The sequence below is a fragment of the Bison bison genome, unplaced genomic scaffold (genome assembly GCF_000754665.1).
Source record: "Bison bison bison isolate TAMUID 2011002044 unplaced genomic scaffold, Bison_UMD1.0 scf7180017864289, whole genome shotgun sequence".
NCBI lineage: Eukaryota > Metazoa > Chordata > Mammalia > Artiodactyla > Bovidae > Bison > Bison bison.
Genome location: NW_011494861.1, coordinates 15,853,898 through 15,881,032, shown reverse-complemented (window position 1 = coordinate 15,881,032; position 27,135 = coordinate 15,853,898). Strand labels below are relative to the sequence as shown.

General features: G+C 38.7%; 1 protein-coding gene across 2 annotated transcripts in view; it reads right to left on the bottom strand.

The window, feature by feature from the left end:
• The window catches only part of RABGAP1L (RAB GTPase activating protein 1-like), a 680,557-nt gene that overhangs the window by 513,350 nt on the left and 140,072 nt on the right, over window positions 1-27,135 (bottom strand). For both annotated transcript variants that reach the window (XM_010850085.1, XM_010850086.1), the window contains exon 12: window positions 17,231-17,381. In XM_010850085.1, coding sequence (XP_010848387.1) covers window positions 17,231-17,381 — 151 coding nt within the window. The remainder of the gene's footprint in view (window positions 1-17,230; window positions 17,382-27,135) is intronic.

Here is a 27,135-nt window from a genome sequence, read left to right as displayed (position 1 = left end):
GGTAAGTACTTTCTTGTATACAGTAATTCTCTAAGATGACTTCAGGTAAGACAGAATGTTAAGTAACAGAAAATCCAGTATGACTTAAATAGATAAATTCACTAATTGTTGTTAGGTATTTATGTTTATTTTGATCTTGTACATTATATATATATATATTGGCTTATATGTATCTATATGCAAACCCGGGGCTTCTCATATGGTTCAGTGGTAAAAGAATCCACCTGACAAGGCAGGAGTTACAGGAGACCCAGGTTCTATCCTTGGGTACGGAAGAACCCCTGGGGAAGGAAATGACAACCCACTCCAAGTATCCTTGCTTGGAGAATCCCATGGACAGAAGTGCCTGGAGGGCTACAGTCCATAGAGTCGCAAAGAGTCAGGCAAGACTGGGCACATATGCATATACAAACCCAAAAGTTATCTACTATGATACTTTCCATATAGCATGGTTTATTCCGGGATTTAGAAAACATGATAAGATGACAAGATTGTAAGTTAGAAAGCCTTGCAGGTCAGCCAAAATACTCTAACTCCAGAATTACTGCTATTATGTAAATCTATATCTGAAAACAAGTTCATCAAATACCAAAGTTTATTACCACAAAACTATCTGCTAGAAATTCTTAAATTACCCCTTTCCCGTAGGAGACATAAGCAGTTAAAGAACATGCTAGAACCCAGAGAGCAAGTAGCTATAAGTCTACAGTTTCCTTCTATAAAAAGCCTGAGCAGGCAGCTGATGAGCAGTTTCCCTTTTAATTAGAGTAGTTTCCTGATTAATTAGTCCCAGAACACCTAATGTAAGACTATACTGTGCCACTGGGATGAACAATTCTCCTCACAGTACTACTAAGTATCATCTTTTCTCTAGGATCAAGCTCAACCTGTTTTCTGATCAGCTGGGAAAGGACCTTCTCTCACAAAAAGTGAGTTGGAAAAACTATAGCTACATGGAAAGGTGTTACCATCAGACCCAAAAGGGGAAGAAAAAAAAAAGAACATGTAGATTATCTAGGGGAATTCCTTCACTTCCTTAAGGTTCTCAAATAACTTTATTTACTGAGAAAATCTTGATTTTCAGTAGTATGTAATAAAGATCAATTTCCTTTTTGACTGCATGATCAACTCTATAGTTGATCTAAATGAGACAGAAATTTTGTAAACATATGCAAATCATCTTTGCACATACTTGAGCTTTGAAACCCATCCAAGTAAAGATCGTGGGGTTCTCCAGGCAAGAATACTTAAGTGATTTGCCAATCCCTTTTCCAGTGACAATTTGTCAGAACTCTCCACCATGACCCAGCCAGTATGGGTGGCCCTGAACAGCATGTTTCACAGCTTCCTTGAGTTACACAAGGTTGTGATCCATCCAATCACTTTGGTTAGCTTTCTGTGATTGTGGTTTTCATTCTGGAGGCTGTGGGATTATAGTTCTACCTTCCTGATAGGAGGGACACACTGAGGAAAACTGGGTTTTGCTCTGGAGGACTGAGTTATGCTCAGTAAATCTTTAATCCAACTGTCTGCTGATGGGTGGGGCTATGCTCCCTCCCTGTTAGTTGTTTGGCCTGTTAGTTGCTTAGTCCTAGAGTCTGCAGGCTCAATTATAGGGCTACTGGCAACCTCCAAAAAGGACTTATGCCAACATCCACCTCACAGGACTGCTGCTGCCATTGCCTGTGTCCCTTCAGCAGGCCACAGCTGACCCAGACCTCCGCAGGAGATCCTCAAACACTCACAGGCAGGTCTAGCTCAGTCTCTTGTGAGGTGACTGCTCCTTTCCTCTGGGTCCTGGTACACACAAGATTTTATTTGTGCCCTCTAAGAATCTCTGTTTCCCTCAGGCCTGTGGAAGTTCTGAAATCAAATCCCGCTGTCCTTCAAAGTTAGATTCCCTGGGTATTCCCAGTTCCTCTGTCAGATCTCCAGGTTGGGAAGTCTGATGTGGGGCCTAGAATGAGATGGGAATACCAGACCACCTTACCTGTCTCCTAAGAAACCTGTAAGCAAGACAAGCAGCAACAGTTAGAACTGGACAGAGAACAACCGACTGGTTCAAAATTGGGAAAGGTGTACATCAAGGTGGTATAACTGTCACCCTGCTTATTTAATTTATATGGAGAGTACATCATGCAAAATGCTGGGCTGCATGGTTCACAATCTAGGATCAAGATTGCCAGGACAAATATCAACAACCTTAGATATTCAGATAATACTTTAATGGCAGAAAGCTAAGAGGAACTAAAGAGCCTCTTGATGAATGTGAAAGAGGACAGTGAAAAAGCTGTCTTAACACTCAAAAAATGAAAATCAAGGCATCTGGTCTCATCACTTCATGACAAATAGATGGGAAAAAAGTGGAAATAGTGATAGATTTTATTTCTTTGGGCTCCAAAATCACTGTGGACAATGACTGTAGTCACGAAATTAAAAATCACTTGCTCCTTGGAAGAAAAGCTATGACAAATCTAGACAGTGTATTAAAAAACAGAGACATCACTGACAAAGGTCCTTCTAGTCAAAGCTGTGGTTTTTCCAGTAATCATGTATGGATGATTCTTGGACCAAAAAGAAGGCTGAGTGCCAAAGAATTGATGCTTTTGCTGTGGGGTTGGAGAAGACTCTTGAGGGTCTCTTGGACTGCAAGGAGATCCAACCAGTCAATCCTAAAGGAAATCAATCCTGAATATTCATTGGATGGACTGATGCTGAAGTAGAAGCTCCAATATTTTGGCCACCTGATGCGAAAAACTGATTCATTGGAAAAGACCCTGATGCTGGGAAAGATTGAGGGCAAGAAGAGAAGGGGACAACAGAGGATGGGATGGTTGGATAGCATCACTGACTCAAAGGACGAGTTTGAGCAGACTCCAGGAGAAGGACCAAGAAGCCTGGTGTGCTGCAGTCCATGGGGTCACAAAGAGTCGGACGTGACTTAACAAGTGAACAACAAAAGTAAAGATTTGAGGTCCCTAGAAAGTAAAGCAAGAGAGCCTCAGAGACTTTGATTAAATAATTTGTATGAAAAGACAGAACCTTACTTAGTGTACCTAAGTACCAACTAGAAAGAGGGTAAAAAAATTAACAAGCATTCAATTAAAAATTACTAATTATACTTTTTCAAACACGGACTGAAGGTTCAAGAGTTCAATGAAATTGCTCCTTTTCACATCATTTTTACAGGTGTCAAGGTAAAAGTTTCGTGATGCTGTCTTCAAAAAATTAGTCATCTATTAAAAGATTAAGTAGCTTTTTTAAACATGTCAGAGATCATCCTCTTAAAGGGTAGAAGTGATTGAATTATTCTGACAGTAGTAACAAGTAAAGCTCTCTCTCTTGAAGAAAATGTGCATACCTATAATATTCCAATCCAAAAATTTTAAAGTTCTGAGCAACTTTCACCTACATGCCCTGGAGAAGGAAAAGGCTACCTACTACAGTATAGTACATGGGGCGGCAAGAGTAGACACAACTAAGCGACTTTCACTTTCACTTTTCACTCTTCTTCGCCATTCATAGGGATAAAAAAAGTTTGTATGTAAAAAATTAAAGTCTTTTGTGTGCTTAATAGAAGTATAATTGATAAATTGTGATACTAGAAAAAATAAAGATTTAACATAAAGAAAAAAGGAAACAAATAAGAATCATATTTAATTGTTATGGTATAACTATTCTTTCAAAATTGCAACATATTGAATTAATTACAATATTTAGTTTGAAACACTCTATGAAATGAATATATTAAGACAAAAGCCAGTCTGTACATTACAGCTTTAAATCTGAAAAAATTTTGCAGCATCAGGAGTATCCCCAACATGGCATTTACCTAGTATTTTCTTGAAACAGTTCAAGAAATTTCACAAAGAAACTGAATTTTTCTAAGGCTATGATAAGCTTAAATATACTCAGTGGTTCTTCTGGGTTTTTTCCCTTTGTTTATTTTTTTCCTATTTGATGAAAAAAGGAAAGAGGAACTAGGATTGAGTCTGCAGTAAGAGACATAGTCCATGTCAAATGTTCAGATCTTTGTATGCATATCAGAAATTACATATAGACTACATAATCTGGAAAGAAGTAATGATAACAAGAAAGAATAAATTAAAAAGACAACTTTTCAAGGACTAGTCTTGTGTCTGGTCCCTAAAAGCTACTCATTAAATGTGACGAAAAAAGTGAGGCTTCAATTAATCAGCTCTGATCTATAACTTGAAATGTTCTATTTAAAAAAACCCAACAGTCATAATTTCTAATCCAATTCTTTACATACAATGTCACAGCCATTAACTCCTACTTTTTAAATTCAAATCATGAAGTACTAACCTAAAGAATTTAATTCATATAGATATTCAACAAATATTTAGTAAGAACTAATGCCAGGCTCTGGGAATACAGAGAACAACAAAATGACAGCTTCTGTATGATGACACAATCTACTGTCCTGTTAGTTTAAAAATCAACTAAAAGCCATTCAAGTAAAAAGCAGCCTAATCTGAGAAATTCACTGGTAACATGAAACCCAGCAAATAAAAAACAACAAATTTTTAAAAATCCCACTTTTCAGAACTACATTATGATAGTTAAGAAAGGGAGGCAGGTAATAAAAAAGAATGAAATATATGATGGAGAGACAAAGAAATATAAAGTATAAAGAGACATAGAAAGAGAAGATACTGAGAAGGTCATGAAGTAATCAAGCAAGAAGTTGCAAATAAAACTGTCACTAAAATACAAGCAGAAATAAATAATACGCTGGAGGAGGGGGGATCTTTGTGCCTGCCTCATGGATATCCACTTTCATTTTTTTTTTTAACCTTGGCACTAATTAATTGTAAACATGTGCTGTGCTTAGTCACTCAATCGTGTCCGACTCTTTACAACCCCATGCAACCCCAGGACTCTTTGCAACCCATAGCCCACTAGGCTCCTCTGTCCATGGGGATTCTCCAGACAAGAATACTGGAGTGGGTTGCCATGCCCTCCTCCAGGGATTTTCCTAACCCAGGGATCAAACCTAGGCCTCCCTCACTGCAGGAGGATTCTTTACAGTCTGAGTCACCAGGGAAGTAAACTTATCTAAGCACAAATTTGAATGGAAAAGTAAATCAAAGCCAAAGAAAAACCCCGGAGAAAACTTATTACACTATATTATCCAATAAAATATAAATATGCTCTAGAAATATATGCAGGTAAGTCCAACACTGCTGCTGCTGCTGCTAAGTCGCCTCAGTCGTGTCCGACTCTGTGCGACCCCAGAGACGGCAGCCCACCAGGCTCCCCTGTCCCTGGGATTCTCCAGGCAAGAACACTGGAGTGGGTTGCCATTTCCTTCTCCAATGCATGAAAGTGAAAAGTGAAAGTGAAGTCTCTCAGTCGTGCTGGACTCTTAGCGACCCCATGGACTGGAGCCTACCAGGCTCCTCCATCCATGGGATTTTTCAGGCAAGAGTACTGGAGTGGGGTGCCATTGCCTTCTCCGAAGTCCAACACAGTTATTATAAAACTGGGACCCAGGAATCCCATTATAACCTCAGCCTCTTGAAAATTATGAGATTTAAGAAAAATATTAGTGCCTTCCTCTTATCATTAATTCTATAGCTATAAATATAGCTTTTATGCCACTGAATCCATGCTCAGCAATAGCCCAAAAGTCTTCTCTCAAAACAGTATGCTGCTGCTGCTGCTGCTAAGTCACTTCAGTCATGTCCGACTCTGTGCAACCCCATAGACAGCAGCCCACCAGGCTCCCCTGTCCCTGGGATTCTCCAGGCAAGAACACTGGAGTGGGTTGCCATTTCCTTCTCCAATGTATGAAAGTGAAAAGTGAAAGTGAAGTCACTCAGTCGTGTCTGACTCCTAGTGACCCCATGGACTGCAGCCTACCAGGCTCCTCTGTCCATGGGATTTTCTAGGCAAGAGTACTGGAGTGGGGTGCCATCGCCTTCTCTCCTACTCTAATTCATTAGAAAATCATCTTTTCCTTTAATTTACCTCAAAACTATTTACTATGTTTAAAGAATAACAAAAACAATACTTAGTACTAGAAGTAGAACATTATCACTTAAGTACATGAAAACAATTAAGAATATATTTTTAACTTTTTATAGAAACATCGATCGATGCTGGGAGAAAATTCTGACGTCTCAGATTCACACATATCATCATAGTTTTTATACATGTGGTTGTCCATGTTGATACGATAGAAAATTAAAGATCTCAGGTAATGAGAACAAAGAAAATTTAATAAAATTTATCCCATAAATAACAAGCAAAGGTATAATTATGTATTAAGAAACCATCGCCCTTATTATGCAAAAGAAAATAAAAGGCACATTTTCTTAAAGAATCTCAATAATTCTTAAGTTTCCTTTAATATAGACCTTCCAGTATGTACATGTTCAAGTCATTTCATTACAATACAGTGGGTATTCTTTAGTGTCCTTGCTCCCCTTATTTTTTTGGTTAATAAATTTTAAAGAATTATAAATTTTCTGGAGAAGTTTGTATAAATTTTATGGCAATATCAGTAATATACCCATACAAGCGTCTGTGACTTTTATAATACCAATGGTACAGACTCAGCAGGAGTAACCCCATTCTATCAAAAAGCTCATTTCCTACAGACAAGGTGATGACAGACAACAGAACAGCTATGTAATTAAGCAATGCCCTGCCTCTCAATGAAACTAGTGTTGAATGTTATTTGACTAACATGCAGCATTGAATTTTTAAAAATTAAGCCATGTAAAGAAAAAGCAAATATCTACCTGGTTAAATGACATACAAAGTTTACTTTAGTTGGGGAAACTGAAAATAAAATGTAACTGATTCCTAATTTCACTTTTCAAATATTCACTAAATTTCATTTGATCATTAAAAAAAAACAATTTAAACATTCCCTCTTGAGACTGTCCAGTAATTATAATTACAGTACAGTCCACTAAAATAGGGTAAAATTTTTTCTTTAGCTACATGTTTTATTAAAAGCCATCGGCTACAATAATACACTGGAGAACAGAGAGAAGACAGGCTTTACTCTGAGCAGCACCAATAACCTGACAAGAATAAACACAGTGAAGCTTCATCTGTCCATACAATGCTCAAGAAAGCAGAGAACGTGCAGAATCTTAAAACAGGCCACTCTTACTGTTGTTTTTTATTTATATTCCAAAAAATATTTTTTGGCAGCAACTACCGAACTACCAACTACTTACAACTTTGCCCTTTTTACTCGCTGATAGAGGTTTAAGCATATGCTCTCTGTACTATGTCAAATTAGACTTCTTCTTTGCAAGTTTTACTGTTTTGTACTTAGCCAGTAGATGGTATTTTTCAGTTCACTGATTTTAAAAATGAATGTGCATTACCATCCTAGCACAGTACCTGACACACAGTAGGTACTCATTTACCAAATAGATACTGTAAAATTACTTGTTCAAATTCCATTACTTCAACTCTAGGTACATCAACCAATTATGATGATTACATCAACTCTAGGTACATTAATTAAATATAAATATCCATTTTGATATGACATATTTTCTAAGGTTTTTCACTTCACATACTTATTCTAAGAAGAATAGACTTGTATTATGTTCTTTTCATTTTACCAGGGAACAAACACTGACCCATAAGTAGTGGATGTAGTTAGCCAACTGTGGTGGAAGTGAGGGAAGGAAGGAGCACACTGACTTCACTTCCTAAGGCTTCCAGGATAATCCAAGCTAAGTCACCAAAGGGCACCTGAATCATCATGTAAACTACTCCCTCCCCTATCCCACTCAGACATATTAAATTCCCATCTCAGGCATCAACTTCCCCATGAAGTCTTCCCTGACTCACCCAAGCAGAGCTGCCACTACCTCTTTCATATTCCACACACTTGGTTAAAATACCTGTTATAACCTGTATCATCATATATTTGATCTATCTGCATATAGGTCTGGCTTTCCCTAGGCCATGCTCCTCAAAGCTGTGAGCCCCTTTTGTCTACACAGGTTTAGAACTGCACAGGGTCTGGCCCATAAAAGATGCTCAATAATGAGTTACTGAATGAGTGAATTAATAAGTGAATGACACTTTATCTGCCTTGCAGTCTTGATTACATCATATAGCCATTAGGAGTGATTTTTAGAGAGTATCATTTAACTTTATTATATACTTGAATACGCATGATGACTAAATAATAATTCATATAATCATTATAAAGCCAAGTTTAAGAATTCAAACATTCCATGATATTCACTAGCCAGAAGGAAAAAAAAAAAAAGACAAATCTGATTTTTTCATACTTCTAAAAAGATTAATGCTTAATTCTATCAGCTACTGTTCACATCATATGCTCTCATGTAAACTATGTGACTGGAAGTTGACTAACACTAAAGTAGCAGTATACTATGCTATGCTAAGTCACTTCAGTCGTGTCTGACTCTGTGCGACCCCACAGACGGCAGCCCACCAGGCTCCCCCGTCCCTGGGATTCTCCAGGCAAGAACACTGGAGTGGGTTGCCATTTCCTTCTCCAGTGCACGAAAGTGAAAAGTGAAAGTGAAGTCGCTCAGTCGTGTCCGACTCTTAGCGACCTCATGGATTGCAGCCTAACAGGCTCCTCTGTCCATGGGATTTTCCAAGCAAGAGTACTGGAGTGGGGCGCCATTGCCTTCTCTGAAAGTAGCGGTATACACTGATACAAATATCCATTATTACTAATATCATACATTCATATCTTAAATACACACTATACGCCAAGCACTTTATCATTTTACTTAATTCCCACAACAATTCTAGTAGGTACTACTATTATCTGTGCTTTACAAATGATGAAGCTGAGGCTTAGAAAGTTGAGATAACTTCTCAAGATCACAAGTTAATACATGGCAGGGGTGAGACTCACATTCAGGTCAATCTAGCACTAGAATTTAAATCCTTTAAAAGAAATTGTGTGTGTGCACATATATATACAAACACTTCTTAAAGAAAAGATTCATTTGGAAAAAAGAAAATTTAAGTGAGAGAAGGAAATGGCTTATGATAACATTACTCTTGAAAGCTTATCAATTAAAAGCTTATTTTTAACAAAATATAAAGAATGAATGTTATCAATTAGATCACTTCTACAAAAAAGGAGAGAATTACAGTCTAATACTTGTTATGTTATATAAGCAGTAATCAGATTTGATAAACTATACCACACATGCCATGTAATTACAAAAATTATACATACATTTCTGTAAAGCTACATAAAATGCAGATTGCCCTAAAACACACACAATCTTCCCTATGTCAAATGGCTCATAATGTGTGAAAATGTTGTCATTTTCTTATACTCTTACCCTGTCATACTCAAGGGCTCCTAAAGCCAGCAATTAAGATTTAATTCTGGACTTCCCTGGTGGTACAATGGACAAGAATCTGCCTGCCAATGCAGGGGACACAGGTTCAATCCCTGGTCTGGGAAGATCCCACTACTGTGCAGCAACTAAGCCCATGCACCACAACTACTGAGCCTGTGAGCTGCAAGTACCAAAGCCTACACACCTAGAGCCTGAGCTCCGCCACCAGAGGAGCCACCACAGCGAGAAGCCCGTGCACCACAATGAAGAGTAGCCCCAGCTCACCACAACCAGAGAAAGCTGCACCCAGCAACAAAGATCCACTGTAACCAAAATTAAATATTCTTTTTAAAAAGATTTGATCCTAATCTTTGAAGCTCTAAATTCTTTTTGTTTCTATAAGGAGCAGCAAGGTTACAATCCTTCCATTGCCCTTTCAGATCACCTCAATATCATGAAGAATGCTAACAGAAATAACAAGAAATCTCAATGATAAGCAATAAAGAAATTATACTTTCAGAAGTATGTGGTACAAGTCTGCCACTGATCCATCAATAGTGTCGGCGTCCTCAGCCTCTGGCAGAAACCCTGTAGCAGCACACAGTGATTGAAGCATCACGTCAACTTTAGGAGAGATGTGTGAATACCCACTTGAAGAGGGACGGCTTGAAGTTAGGTGATTTCAGCTTTTCTATTACTGATTCTATAAAGTACTGTTAGAAATTTTCTATCATATGGAAAGTTTATACATGTTTTTTGCTATAAACAGAATTCCTCAAATAAACTAAAATCTCATTTCCATACAATGATTAGCATAAAGTAGAGAAAAGGGGATAATACTGCTTGTATTTCTCTAACCTTTTATTACCCTTAATGATTAATGATGGGGAAAATACAAAGAGTTTTCCCTTCCGAAGCATCTTTAAAAGACAAAACATAAGAATGCCCTATCCCTTTCACATCTATTTTAGAGTTCTCTACTGTATGGATTCACATACTAACTCTGCTGTTTAGTAACTGTGGGTCTCTCAAACTCTCTGAACCTCACATCTCATCGATGGTAAAAATGGGAGTGCCATCATTGAAGCTGTCAGGTTTACCTGGAAAGGGCATACGAAAGCACTAGACATAATACCCATCACACTTTCCACTAGTTCTCTCAGCAAGTATGTTTTAGCATCTGCTAGAGGGCAGTCCTAGTATTAAGATTACGGCAGTGAGCAAATCCATTCGCAGTCCTTGCTGACCTAAAGCTGATAGTGAAGAGTGCCCTGTGGCTCATACTGAATTTCCTACAGCCTCTGACCATGGCACAACTTTTCACAACTCTGTGTCTTTGGGTATGGCATTGCCTCAGCCTAAACACACCCTCCTGTTCTTGGCCCCTGGGCAAAAGAGTTGGCTCCTCCACTCTCCGTGCTCCCCTATCACCTTGTTCATATCTCTGTCACAGAACTTAACCATGTCATCACCATTCCTCTGCCTTCCAGACTGACTCCCCCACTGGACTGTGCATTTCTACTAGATAAGATACCAGTGTTACTCTTCACAGAGAAAACACCTGCATGTTTAATAAATTAAAGGATGAATCAGTGGCACAAGTACATAAAAGTGTTACACATATTTCATTTTCCTTCTTTCTCTTTATTGCTCAGAACAATGTCCTTAATCTGCACAGATATCACGAACCCATAGTAATCTCCATATTTCCTTCTTTTCCATGCTACTCATTTAACATTGAAACATACACTGTTCTATAATTTTTCTCATCCCCTATTACTAGAGAGTGCTTACCATGTATTAGGCATGCTCTGAGTGCTTTATGTAAACTACCTTATTATCTTATTCAACCCTCCCAATTCTATACAATATGTATTATTAAGACCACTTTATAAATGAGATGAAGGATAATTAAGGAATTTGCCCAAGGTCACGAGCTAGTAACCAGCAGAGCTTGAAATCTGAACCCATGGTCTCCCTCCAGTTGTTCAGTCACTGTCGCGTCTGACTTCGTGACCCCATGGACTGCAGCACGCCAGGCTTCCCTTCCTTCGCTGTCTCCTGGAGTGCGCTCAGACTATGTCCATTGAGCTGGTGATGTCATCCAACCATCTCATCCTCCCTCCAGAGTGAGCACCATTTCCTCCCAAAGTGGAGTTATAGCTTTCACCAAGGCAAGTTGTACCTAATAGTTCCCTGATCCTGGCACTGGAGTTAACCTAATTTCTCCATGATTTAGATGGATCAGCTCATCTGGCTTGTTCTGTTTGGTCCTCAGCTCCAGATTAAGGTTACCAGTTAGTCTGCAGCTCCTGTCCTGGTTCATCTTAAATCTGTCTAGAGTTTTCCATCCTTTTTAAAACTGTGGTCCCTAAAGTCTTTTTCCTATCAGTCAAAAAGGCTTGCAAAGTGCTTTTATCAACTAAAAGCACACTATGACAGCTCCCTCCCCCGAGGCAAAGGTTGATATGCTAATATGATGGAGTCACAAAATCAAGCATATTTCAGGGCTTAGTCAGGTATTACAATGTATGAAGAACAGAAAGTAAGTAATAAAGAGTAGGAATAGTATGTCTATGAAACAGGAAGTACAAGCTTGAGTGAGCAATGGATACTATTCTTTAATGTATTGTACTGATGATTACACAAAGCAGATGACAGGCTGATTCAGTCTGTTGGCTATATGCCATCTCACCTGAAAAGAATGCTTTAGAATGTGATTTGTTTTTTCAAGGAGTGAACCAGCACACTACTACCAAAGGATGAAATGATAAACAGACTAGTTTTTCTCCTAAGAGCCCAATCACCTTTTCCTTCTTCCTTATATTATCTGATATATTTGGGAGTGATTTTAGCAAATTTATTTGTTCAAGCTGAACCAGTTCATTAACTGATCTTGAATTCTTGCCATTCCCTTAATAAGAGAGGAGAGATTAATGGGACCAAAAGAAAATACTACCAGCTTTGGACTAAATATGCAGGCACTTCTTACTGAAAATCCTCTAGGTATTCACCTTCTTTCTCCTGAGCATCTCCTAAGCTCATATGCATTCACCACCAAAGTGCATTCTTAATGTTCTTGGCTACAAGCACTTGCTGTCTGATTTCTACCCAAAAGCAAAGAGAAAGAACAATACTGTCATTATTAATCTTATTTTTATTATGTTTGGCTATCAAGCAAGGAAGACAATGAAGTTAAATATACCACTGTACTTCCTCTCACAGAAATGTTATGACTTGAGAGCCCGAATAAAGGCACATGATCAGAGCCACACATTTCTACATTGTTTATATTAAAATGCTTTTGATAAATGGCACTGTTAATGATAGAAATATTAATAACATTAAAAATTTTATGTGGTCATTGATTTATAAACCAAAGGTGAAAATATTTATTAAACTATCTTTAAATTGTACATTATTAGTCAATCTCAAATGGCAATTAGTGAACATTTGCTGTCCTAAAATAAACTACTAAGCTTAGTTCATTATAAATTATTCCACAACAAAGCTCAATCACTGTCACTATCAATAGGCAGGTCTTGCAGAGAAAAGCAGGTGTCTACCTAGTATCGAGTCTCTCTTTCTTATTAATAAACTCGTATGTCAGTGGATGAAGAGGAGCCACAACAAACCATTTTAAAAAAACATTTCCCAGCTTTCCACGGAGATAGTCATGTAACAGAATCCCGGTCAAGGAAATTAAGTGGAAGTTGTTGTTTGGGGGTTTAAGGAAAAGCTCTTTATAAGGGTGACACACCTGGTCCAGATATGCCAACGAGTTCTAGATTCAAGGAAAGTTCAGGCTCATGGAAGGTAACCTTTAAACACTTGGAATTTCCCAAATGACAGAGGCATCTTTGTCATTCATGGTAGGACCCACCAATCACCTCTTACAATTTATGCTTACATTTTAGGTGACTCATGGAAGAACTATAGACAGTTTATTCTAAGAAGAGTACTAAGCATGGGAGCTGGCCAAGCCAGAAAGACCAACCATGAAATTAGAGGATAGGGTTGTTGAGCCAGGTGATTTCAAACCAATCTCAGTGGAGAGAAGACTAAAGACTTAGTTCAACCAAATGGTTGGCAATGATTCAATCAATCACCCATGTATGTGATTAACTATATATATAAAGATTAACTATATATATAGTCAAGTGAAGTCGCTCAGTCGTGTCTGACTCTTTGTGACCCCATGGACTGTAGCCTGCTGGGCTCCTCTGCCCATGGGATTTTTCAGGCAAGAACACTGGAGTGGGTTGCCATTTCCTTCTCCAGGGTATCTTCCCAACCCAGGGACTGAACCCGGATCTCCCACATTGTAGACAGATGCTTTTACCATCTGAGCCACCAGGGAAGTCTCTAACTATATATATAAAGAAACCCCAATAAAAATTCTGGACACCAAAGCTTGCTGAAATGCCTGGGTTGGTGATGCATACTACCACAGATTGATGCTGGGAAGTTAAGGTGTCCCTGAGGACAATGTAAGCTTCCTTGGAACCCCTGCAGTTGCAGATTCTTTCCAATGTATCTCTTCTTTTGGCTGACTCTAATTTATATCTGATGTATATCTTTTTGCTATTTAAAAAAAACTTGTAATCATAAGTATAACACTTTGCTACATGACTGGGGGAGTCTATTCAGTTCAGTTCAGTAGCTCAGTCGTGTCCAACTCTTTGCAACCCCATGAATTGCAGGAGTCTATGAGGACCCCCAAATTTGTAGCCACCTAGTATGAAGTGAGAATGGCACTGTGGATCCCCAACCTTGCAGCTGATTTCAGAGATCTTGGGCAGAACTTCGCAGTATGGAGGACTACTCCTTTAACCTTAAGTTTGGATGGTTTTGTCTTTCCATTCCTCTTTACTGGACACAATACAATGCAGAGAAGTCATGTGAGACAACAAGGTGACAAGCACAGACCAAATATATTAGAGTTCAGTCAGGGACACAGAACCTGTTAAACATTTCAAAATGGATTAATGCAAGGACTTAGGTCCTTAAACACTGGAAGACCAAAAGATTGGGAACATCACTGCTAGCTTTTAGGTCTGCCACAACTACAGTCCAAAGAATCAGGAGGTTGCCACTGCTAATCAAGATAGGAAACTGCAGGGAAAAGGAACACAGAATGAAGGCGGGAGATTCATAAGGGAATGTCCAGAGCAGATGAAAATCTCACAAGTGGCAAAGGCCAGGCATCTGCCTACTACTGCCAAAGAAAAACAATATGGCTTTTTCCTCCCTCCAGTCTTCTCAGGCAGAAAGTAAACCACTGTCAGAATTCCAGAGTGAAAGGAGTCTGGGAATATTTTGTTCAATGAAAACATCTATGTCATTCTGTCTCTTGGATCTTCTTCCTGAAAACTGTATATTCAAAACCACCATGGTGCTTAGTATATGTGTATAAGTATATGCTTAGTAAAGCTTTTATCACACATAAAAACATATACTATATAGTCTGGAGTTTATAAACAACATTGTGTCAGACTATTTTCATTTGTCTCTCAAAGTTTGAAATCTTAAAAGGTATGAATTAACAAAGCCTCTTAGCGAAGAAAGGAATATGACAGTAGCTACTACCCCATAAATAGTCATTAAAAGTACACAATTTCTTACTCATAGGAAAAAGTGATTTGATGCCAAGAGTTATGGTCTCTGGACATTTTTGCTCAGATGGGTATCATTAATAAAAATGTCTGAGCATAAACTTCCAATATATGTATATTTATTATTTATGTTTATTATTCACAAGTGCTACTGTACTAATAAAAATACTATAAAGCATAGAAACAGACTATAAAAAAGATTTTTTAAAATGAAAAATGTTTGCTTAACAAAAATACTATTCAATATAAAATATGGGTCATTTAATTTTTCTATTTTCTGTAACTTTTCTATGAAGATAAACTTTATATGACATAATATTCACCAAAGTGTACAATTCACTAGTTTTTAGTATATTCACAATGGTGAGAAACCATCACATCTAATGCCAGAATATTTCCATCATCCCAAAACGGAACCTCAAACCTGTTAGCAGTCACTCCCAATTCCTCCCCTCCTCCATACCCTGACAAACAGTAGTCTATTTTCTGTCTCCATAAACATATCGATTCTGAACATTTCATATGGACAGAATCATACACTATGACTCCTTATCTTTTAATATGTTTGTCAAGCAATTTATGAAATGACAGTTTGAAAACATTCCCAAATCAGGTTTTTGATTCATGGTTTTAATCATGATCACATCTGGAAAACACTAACACAGAGCAGAGGCGCATCACCTGTTTCAGTCCCACCCATCAACCATTTTGATGAAATAGAGCTAGGCGATTCCTCATTTTCTCAAAGTGTTCTTAATAAATCAGAAGGCAGTGAATTTTTATATTTCTAACAATCAGTCTCAAATTTCCTGCAACTACTTGCATCAGATTTAAATGTTCTTGAAATTTATGATTCCAGATTTCAAAGAAAGAAAATGGTAAGAGTTTTTTTATAACACAGACATGCAGTTTTCAATCACAAAAATCACAGTGATGTTCAAATTGCCAAAAATTTCAAACATCCATTCCTATAACATGAATTTATTTCCCAAAGTAGTTGCTTTGTCATCCATTATTATAATTTTAGTTTTTGACTGAAGGAAAAGAGTACTGTGTTTCTCTTTTTTAGTATCTTGATATGTAGCATCCTGTGACATCAATCTTTGTAAACCATTCATCTATCCTATGAAGATTAGAACTAGATAACCTGTAAATACACCTAACCTAATGCATGCAAACTGCAAGAAAACTGAATATTCTAAAAGTGAATACATGAGTGTGGGCACCACTGTTATTTCATTCCAAAGTGTGCAACTCCCTTCTTCCCCCACCTCACTCCTGAACCACAAGGGATAAGTGGCCATTAGCCCCAAGGACTTAGTAAGGTACCAAAGCATAGCAAATATGAGCATAGCTTAACATCATTTTATATTTGCAAATTTAAAATTGCAAATGGAACTTTAGATATCTCTGCCCCCAACATCAATGGATTATCCTGAACATTCCACTACAGAAAATACTAATTACAAATGGTATAAAGGGTTGTTTAATATATGAATTGAGCAGTGACTGAATATACTAGGAACTCAGAAAATATCTGTGGAAGGATTGGAGGCAAAGAGGTAAGGGAGGGGAGAAGGAATTAGAGGGGCTAAAGAATTTTAAAAGCTGATGTAGCCTAAGGAATAAAGTCTTACTGAACAAAAAAAATTCCTTTATGAATAGAGATTTTTCTTTTTTAAAAAAAGTTATCATTATTTTAAAATCCATGATTTAGAGTAGATTAAGAAATTGGGAGGTAAGACCTAAGAAGAAAGCCTAGGAGCCAAGATTACGCATGTTTTAAAATCAGTTTTTAGGACATAAGCAGAGTAATTTACATTGGAACCAGAGGCTCCTGACAGGATAAGGATCTGGGCAACTATCCACATCATCTACGTGTAAGGTTACATAAGCCCAAACAGTCATAATTTGAAGTTAATTTGACTTTAAAATTATACTAGAGTACAATTATACTGTGTACAACTGTATATAAATCTCACACAGTAAGAAAGATTAATTGAAAGTATTTGAAATATAAGTATATTCCAACGTAGTAAATAGTTATAACAATCACTAAAAGGAAAAAAATGAAAGCCAAGGCATTAAGTGTTCATAGATGACTACAGTCCATTGTTTATCACTATTCAACAAGTGTTCAGAACAAAAGGCAGACAAAGTCACCAAACAATGCAGTATAGCTTTTCAAAAAGTTCAAAGCATTTATGACTTATTGGAGCTATGAAAACAGGATTTACTTAATATATTGTCACATGAGAGTAACATGAAAAGAGCTCCTACCTTTGTGATAAGAAGTCGGTACCTATCCAGCATCGCTTGGTTGTCATGGCAGCCTGCTAATAATTGCCATACCTCTGCTCTCAATGCTTCAGGAACACCACTCTTCACCAGAGTGGACAATCCCTTTGGTCGTGCACCAAGATTACTGTGCCTGAGAAAACAAGAAAATAAACCATTCATACTCCCTTCACCACTACTGATCTGCTGCTGTTATGGAAAATGTATTAGTGAGTTTATATTTTTTTTTAAAAAAAGTGTAAGACTGAATCAGGAGGAAAATGGAAGGAAGCGGCATGAAATAACATTAGTAGTGTTTAAGTTTAGTAATGTCTTCAACTTTTTTTCTTGATTGCATCTTGCTTATTAGTGAACCACGTTATCCCACCCTCCTTCCTCTCATTTACTTTTTAAACATTCGAAGAACTTACTCATAATAATGAATGTGTTAACTGTATATTCTCAGGCAGCATTTCAAGGCATAAAAAGAGCCATTTGAATCCCCTGAGATGAATGTACGGTGTGTGCAGCAAGGACTGGGGGCTAGGGATGCTGAGAGTGGATCAGAAAAGAGACCTATTAACACCTTGACTATACCTCTAAATCCTGATCCAAAGTGCTTGCAAAAGGAAGACCCTAGCCCTTTCCTACAAACCTCATAAGACCTATTCAATTCCCGAGCCACATAGACTTAGCAGCTTTACCCATGGATCACAATAAACTGTGGAAAATTCTGAAAGAGATGGGAATACCAGACCACCTGATCTGCCTCTTGAGAAACCTGTATGCAGGTCAGGAAGCAATAGTTAGAACTGGACATGGAACAACAGACTGGTTCCAAACAGGAAAAGGAGTATGTCAAGGCTGTATATTGTCACCCTACTTATTTAACTTATATGCAGAGTACATCATGAGAAACGCTGGGCTGGACGAAGCACAAGCTGGAATCAAGATTGCTGGGAGAAATCCCAATAACCTCAGATATGCAGATGATACCACCCTTATGGCAGAAAGTGAAGAGGAACTAAAGAGCCTCTTGATGAAAGTGAAACAGAAGAGTGAAAAAGGTGGCTTAAAAGCTCAATATTGAGAAAACGAAGATCATGGCATCTGGTCCCATCACTTCATAGGAAATAGATGGGGAAACAGTGGAAACAGTGTCAGACTTTATTTTTCTGGGCTCCAAAATCACAGCAGATGGTGATTGCAGCCATGAAATTAAAAGACGCTTACTCCTTGGAAGGAAAGTTATGACCAACCTAGATAGCATATTCAAAAGCAGAGACACTACTTTGCCAACAAAGGTCCCTCTAGTCAAGGCTATGGTTTTTCCTGTGGTCATGTATGGATGTAAGAGTTGGATTGTGAAGAAGGCTGAGTGCCGAAAAAAAGATGTTTTTGAACTGTGGTGTTGGAGAAGACTCTTGAGAGTCCCTTGGACTGCAAGATCCAACCAGTCCATTCTAAAGCAGATCAGCCCTGAGTGTTCTTTGGAAGGAATGATGCTAAAGCTGAAACTCCAGTACTTTGGCCACCTCATGCGAAGAGTTGACTCATTGGAAAAGACTCTGATGCTGGGAGGGATTGGGGGCAGGAGGAAAAGGGGATGGATGACAGAGGATGAGATGGCTGGATGGCTTCACCGACTCAATGGATATGAGTTTGAGTGAACTCCGGGAGTTGGTGATGGACAGGGAGGCCTGGCGTGCTGCGATTCATGGGGTCGCAAAGAGTCGGACACGACTGAGCGACTGAACTGAACTGAACTGAAGGGTGCTTAGAACCTGAACAAAGACAAATACATTGTCATGAAGCCAGTGATCACGTAGCAGGTATGCGACTCTGATAACCTGCCCAACTGAACCAAAACTGAATTGTAGTTCCCAGCCTATGCCTAGCTTGAACCTGGAGCTATGTTCCACACCTTTTTGTTCAGACTTTATCTCTACTTTTATTTGCTGCTCACCTTTAATCTCTTACCTAACGTAACCATCCAAACTTTAAAGATGTACTGTGGTTTGGTCTAACATCCCAGGTTTTGGCTTCAGGTTCTGAACCTGTGAAGTCATAGAAACCATATGTCTATTTTCTGAAATTGGCCTCCTGCCTACTTTACCAACTTCTCTATCTTTACACTCTTCCAAATGCAGCCCAGACCTCAGTTTTGGCATGTCCTTCATTTGAAAATATGTTTCAAGCTTTCCCCATACTCTCATAACCCAACTATCTCAGAAAAACTGTAACAATTTCCATAACTTGAAAGTTCAGGTAAACTCATCCCATTAATATCTATAATAAACCATCAAATTTGTGACCATTCTGCTTTCTTTCAGCCTCTTAAGGGAAAACTTTTATATTGCTGAGTTAGAGAACCTAAGCTGACGATACTGACAGGCTTGAAGCAAAACAGAGTAAAAAGAGGTAGAGCTTACACGATTTAACACGCCACGGCACCATTAAAGAACCTTAATTATGCTGCTAAGTGAAAAAAGCAGGTTTCAAAATAGCATATATGGTATTATTTTAAAAACACATTCTCTCTCTCACACTCTCTCCTTAACACATACTATTTTGAAACCTGCTTTTGACATGCATAGGGAAAAAATATGGAAGAATGAACACCAAAATATTTATGTAATGGAATTAAGAGAAAGTATTCCTTTTATTATTCTATACTGTTTGAAACATTTACAATGATCTTGAACCCTTTTATAATCATACACAAAAAAAAAACATTTCAAGTCTTTAAATTTCTCCAGTGGACTTCAATTAAAAAATAAATTAATTTGGAAAAACACCATAGCCAAATATGCTCCATAAAATACGTCAAGTAGAGGCTTCTTTGGTGACTCAGTGGTAAAAAGTCTGCCTATCAATGCAGGATACAAGGGTTAGATCCATGGTCTGGGAAGATCTCACATGCCACTGAGCAACTGAGCCCACCTGCCACAATTACTGAGCCTGTGCTCTAGAGACCATGCTCCATAACAAAAGAGGCTACAACAATGTTATGTCGTAACATAACAATGTTACAACGTTATGTCCTGCACACCATAACTAGAGAGCAGCTCCCGCTCACCGCAACTAGAGAAAAGCCCTTACAGCAACGAGACTTAGCACTGCTGCTAAGTCGCTTCAGTCATATCCGACTCTGTGCGACCCCATAGATGGCAGCCCACCAGGCTCCCCGTCCCTGGGATTCTCCAGGCAAGAACACTGGAGTGGGTTGCCATTTCCTTCTCCAATGCATGAAAGTGAAAAGTGAAAGTGAAGTCGCTTAGTCGTGTCCGACTCCTAGCCACCCCATGGACTGCAGCCTACCAGGCCCCTCCGTCCATGGGATTTTCCAGGCAAGAGTACTGGAGTGGGGTGCGATTGCCTTCTCCGAGACTTAGCACAAACCCCACAAAAAATGAAAGAATTAAAAAAAAACGAGTTGATTTAAAAAAATATGTCAGGTAGAAAGATTATTAACTGTTCCTGATGAGACTTACACCTGAGTAAACTATATGACACATGGGTCTCCTTCCAGCTGCTTATTCTTCAATCTCCAACTGCATTTAAAATTAGCAAAAGAATGGTGCACCACAGAGAGGCAGGAGCAGTTTCATAAAAGGATCGTTTTTGTAATTTTATTATTTGAGTCTCATCACTGATGCAATGGACATGAACTCGGGCAAACTTCGGGAGATGGTGAGGGACAGGGAGGCCTCGCATGCTGCGATCCATGGGGTTGCAAAGAGTTGGACACGTCTGGGTGACTAAACAACAACAGCAACAACATACTTTTTAATAGGAAAAACATAAATTATTTGAGGCCAAGGTGAGTTTCTGAACTCTTAGTTCAGTATAAAACTCTTAGTGTAAAATAAAACTAACTAAAAACAACAGTGTGCCAAGGGCTAAGCTCGTATCTCATGAAATTAAATGCAAAGTATGCTTAATTGTGAGTCCCATGATGAATAATAAAAGAGTAATTCAAAGTAATTAAATATACTACATGTTAAATATACTACATGTACTACATGGTTATACGTGAACCGTGAACTTCCAGATGTTAAAGCTGGTTTTAGGAAAGTCAGAGAAAGCAGAGGTCAAATTGCCGACATGTGCTGTATCATAGAAAAAGCAATAGAGTTCCAGAAAAACATCTATTTCTGCTTTACTGACTATGCCAAAGCCTTTGTGTGGATCACAATAAACTATGGAAAATTCTGAAAGAGACAGGAATAACAGATCACCTGACCTGCCTCTTGAGAAACCTGTATGCAGGTCAGGAAGCAACAGTTAGAACTGGACATGGAACAACAGACTGGTTCCAAATCAGGAAAGGAGTACGTCAAGGCTGTATACTGTCACCCTGCTTATTTAACTTACATGCAGAGTCAGATCAGATCAGATCAGTCGCTCAGTCATGTCCGACTGTTTGCAACCCCAGGAATCGCAGCACGCCAGGCCTCCCTGTCCATCACTCAGACTCACGTCTGTCGAGTCAGTGATACCATCCAGCCATCTCATCCTCTGTCGTCCCCTTCTCCTCCTGCCCCCAATCCCTCCCAGAATCAGAGTCTTTTCCAATGAGTTAACTCTTCACATGAGGTGGCCAAAGTACTGGAGTTTCAGCTTTAGCATCATTCCTTCCAAAGAAATCCCAGGGCTGATCTCCTTCAGAATGGACTGGTTGGATCTCCTTGCAGTCCAAGGGACTCTCAAGAGTCTTCTCCAACACCACAGTTCAAAAGCATCAATTCTTCGGCGCTCAGCCTTCTTCACAGTCCAACTCTCACATCCATACATGACCACAGGAAAAACCATAGCCTTGAGTACACGAACCTTTGTTGGCAAAGTAATGTCTCTGCTTTTGAATATGCTATCTAGGTTGGTCATAACTTTCCTTCCAAGGAGTAAGCGTCTTTTAATTTCATGGCTGCAGTCACCATCTGCAGCGATTTTGGAGCCCAGAAAAATAAAGTCTGACACTGTTTCCACTGTTTCCCCATCTATTTCCCATGAAGTGATGGGACTGGATGCCATGATCCTCGTTTTCTGAATGTTGAACTTTAAGCCAACTTTTCCACTCTCCACTTTCACTTTCATCAAGAGGCTTTTTAGTTCCTCTTCACTTTCTGCCATAAGGGTGGTGTCATCTGCATATCTGAGGTTATTGATATTTCTCCCAGCAATCTTGATTCCAGCTTGTGTTTCTTCCAGTCCAGCGTTTCCCATGATGTAATCTGCATATAAGTTAAATAAACAGGCTGACAATATACAGCCTTGACATACTCCTTTTCCTATTTGGAACCAGTCTGTTGTTCCATGTCCAGTTCTAACTGTTGCTTCCTGACCTGCATACAGATTTCTCAAGAGGCAGATCAGGTGGTCTGGTATTCCCATCTCTTTCAGAATTTTCCACAGTTTATTGTGATCCACACAGTCAAAGGCTTTGGCATAGTCAATAAAGCAGAAATAAATGTTTTTCTGGAACTCTCTCACTTTTTCTATGATCCAGTGGATGTTGGCAATTTGATCTCTGGTTCCTCTGCCTTTTCTAAAACCAGCTTGAACATCAGGAAGTTTACGGTTCACATATTGCTGAAGCCTGGCTTGGAGAATTTTGAGCATTACTTTACTAGCGTGTGAGATGAGTGCAGTTGTGCAGTAGTTTGAGCATTCTTTGGCTTTGCCTTTCTTTGGGATTGGAATGAAAACTGCTGGAGGAAGCACAAGGTGGAATCAAGACTGCCAGGAGAAATCTCAATAACCTCAGATATGCAGACGACACCACCCTTACGGCAGAAAGTGAAGAAGAACTAAAGAGTCTCTTGATGAAAGTGAAAGAGGAGAGTGAAAAGTTGGCTTAAAGCTCAACATTCAGAAAACTAAGATCATGGCATCCGGTCCCATCACTGCATGGCAAATAGATGGGGAAACAGTGGAAACAGTGGCTGACTTTATTCTTTGGGGCTCCAAGATCACTGCAGATGGTGATTGCAGCCATGAAATTAAAAGATGCTTACTCCTTGGAAGGAAAGTTATGACCAACCTAGACAGCATATTAAAAAGCAGAGACACTACTTTGCCAACAAAGGTCTGTCTAGTCAAGGCTATGGTTTTTCCAGTAGTCATGTACGGATATGAGAGTTGGACTATAAAAAAACCTGAGCGCTGAAGAATTGATGCTTTTGAACTGTGGTGTTGGAGAAGACTCTTGAGAGTCCCCTGGACTGCAAGGAGATCCATCCAGTCCATCCTAAAGATCAGTTCTGGGTGTTCATTGGAAGGACTGATGTTGAAGCTGAAACTCCAAAACTTTGGCCACCTGATGCAAAGAACTGACTCATTTGAAAAGACCCTGATGCTGGGAAAGATTGAGGGCAGGAGGAAAAGGGGACGACAGAGGATGAGATGGCTGGATGGCATCACTGACTCAATGGACATGAGTTTGGGTGAACTCCAGGAGTTGATGATCGACAGGGAGGCCTGTGCTGCAGTCCATAGGGTCACAAAGAGTCGGACACAACTGAGTGACTGAACTGAACTGAACATGTTATACAGAGCTCAATGTCAGCTCTGTATATCTACAGCTATTAAATACCTCCCATATAAAAGAAACCTTTTTATTCAACCCCACATAACACTCCAGATGTCATATTGTCTTCCCACTTTGCACATCAAATTTCTGTAACGATGACTGTACATTATCTCTATTTCTTCCCTCACACTCATTCCTCAGCTCATTTCAGCATGGCTTCTCTCTTTTATATAAGTAATGCATGACCTCTCTCCATGCCACTAAACTCCAGAGACATTTTTCAGTCCTTCCACTGTTGACCATTTTGTTTCCTTGGCATCAGTGACAAAGCACTCTCTTTTCCCTCCTCACAAACCCAACTGCTGATTGTTCTCCTCTATTAAAGTGTTTCAAGCTGTCAATCTCTCCACTCTCCCTCAATGATCTAATTCTCTCCACTCTCTCATCTCTGGGCATTATTACCCTTCCCCACAAATTCTGAGCTCCAGAAATCAATATATTCAAATTTGAACTCATATTCTTTCTCCCTAAACCTGATCGTTTTCCAGGGTGTCCTACCTCGGTGATTGTCACCACAATTCAACCAAATTAGAAACCTAGATGTTAATGTTCACATTACTCTCTATCCCATAATTTATTACTAATTTATCAAGAAATCTAATGCATTTTATTTTCCCAACCTCTCCAAAATCCTTGCACTCCGATCTCCACTGCCACCAATTCTACTCATTCTACAACCTCTGTAATGACCTCCTAACTTCCACTCATCCTATTACATGGTAATGTATTTCCAATACAGCAGACAAAATGAAGAGGAAAACAGCTTGATTAAATATCATATTGGCTCAAATTACTCTGCATAATCAATTATATAAGATTCTGAATCTGAACTATCTCTTCTTACACAGGCATACATACACACATACACATGCAAACACACACCTTCAGGTTAATAGTCAACAGTCCCTAGTATACCTTTTACTGTAATATGATTCAACTCAACTAGTATTCTAGCTGGCCCTCATCTAATCGGCCAGGCATAACAAAAAAGTCTTTTCTCCTCTCTTAAAAACCCAGGCACTATTTATCTTCATAGTGAAGTGAAAGTGGCTCACTTGTGTCCAACTCTTTGCAACCCCATGGACTGTAGCCTGCCAGGCTCCTCTGTCCATGGAATTCTCCAGGCAAGAATACTGGAGTGGACAGCCATTCCTTTCTACAGGGGATGTTCCCAACCCACGGATCAAATCCAGGTCTCCCGCATTGCAGACGGATTCTTTACCATCTCAGCCAACAGGGAAGCCCTAGAACACTGGAGGGGGTTGTGTCGTGTCATGTCGTGTCGTGTTGTGAAGTCGCTCAGTCATGTCCAACTCTTTGTGACCCCATGGACTGTAGCCTACCAGGCTCCTCCCTCCATGAGATTCTCCAAGCAAGAGTACTAGTATGGGTTTCCATTTCCTTCTCCAGGGAATCTTCCCAACCCAAGGATCAAACCTGGGTCTCCTGCATTCCAGGAAAATGCTTTAACCTCTGAGCCACCAGGGTAGCCTATTCCTTCTCTAGGGAATCGTCCCCACCCAGGAATTGAACCAGGGTATCCTTCATTGCAGGTTGGTTCTTCATCAGTTGAGCTAACTTACAGACTGACATTTAAAAAGAACTGGGTCGTTCATAATACAACATGATTAACAGCTTTAAATTACTGATTATTCTGGTAATGATACAATAATTAATTATAGTGTATACAGCACCCTGTATTTAAGAGATACTGATATCAATGGATACCAAGCCAAAAGCTATAGTATATATCTATGACCAGAGAAGATCCAAAACAAAAGGACAATTTATAAAAATAGTCATTGTTTCAGTATTTCTAATAAAAATATAATTGCATACAGTCATTGCTTTAATACAACATTAACTATACCTATCAGGAGACTTAGAAGCAGGCATCTAATTACGACAAGTGTTGAACTCGGCACTAGAAGCAATATAGGTATCAAATGATTCAAAAAGTCACATATAAACCAGATGTGCTAAACAAATAGTAACTGAGAAGTTTGTAATGCATGAATGTAAGTTCCACAAGGGAAGGAGTCTCTGTCTTCTTTACTTATATATCCCAAGCACCTAGTGCAGTGCCTGTTATATACAAGGTATTCAGTAATTTTAGATAAAAGAATAGACTTATGAGACTAAATTAACATGAACAACTAATACGGCTAAGCTAAAGAATGCTTTTTTAAAAGGCAAACAGTCTCACTGATTTAACAGCATCATAAAGCAGTTACCTTCTAGTTACCTTCAAAGAGGGACCTTTTCTTGAAACTGTTCGGGCATATAAGAACTTTCTCTATTTTTAAGATTGTCTAGGAAAGAATTTCAAAGAGGAGCTACAATTTCTAACAACAACAGCAGGGAAATCAAGAAGTGAGAAGAAAAGCCATTGAATGATACTCATTGGTCACTTATGGAATTGGGGCAATTCCAATTGCCCCAACTGATAGAGAAGAAGTGGAAGTAGGTGGCTAGAAGATATGAGAATGTGAGGGCAGCAGCTTGACCCAATTTAAAAGGTCTTCTCAGAAAAAGGAATAGTTAGAACTGAAACTAAAAGATGGGAAACATCAAGTGAAGTTGGGGATTTGTCCTTCCCTCATTCATGGTAAGACCTATATGTCAACCGAGGTCTCACTTTAAGTTAATCAAGATACATGAAGAAGTTTCAAGAAAAGAGATAGATTAAAGATCACTAGGAAAAGCAAGGGCACATATTTTGTTCTGATTTGTATATGCTTTCACCGGGTTTTTTCATTAGTGGAAAAAGTTGAACATTATACTGATGTGAAAAGAAAAGAAGCTATTTATGTTCATGCTTAGCAATTTGAATTCTTCATGTTTTCCGAGTTTAGATATTTTGGGGGGTCATTTTGCTGATGTTCAGCTAGGTTGAGAGATCATGGATTAAGAACATGTTTTCCCATCTTGATAATAAGGATAGTCATGAAGAATACAACCAAAGTGCCTATTAAATCTGTACCAATTTTCTGAAAGTCTAACAAAGGCAAATGAATAGTCTGAAGGTAGTTTTATTTATATATAGTAAACCAATACTCAATTTTTATCTCAAAGTTCCCTTAGTGTTTTGGTTAGAAAATCTTCCTGTCACAAAAGTTGACTTACATCTAACTGTTCAGGGTCAGCACAGTGTTCTCCTAGTCTTTAAGAATCTCAACAACTTTGATACAATTCAAAACCAGAAACAGTCTTCCAGAAATAATTCTACCCGAATTCCTTAAATTCCTTAAATTATTTAACATGCAAGACATCAGCATTACCATTCTGAATATATTCAACACATAAAAAAACCTTG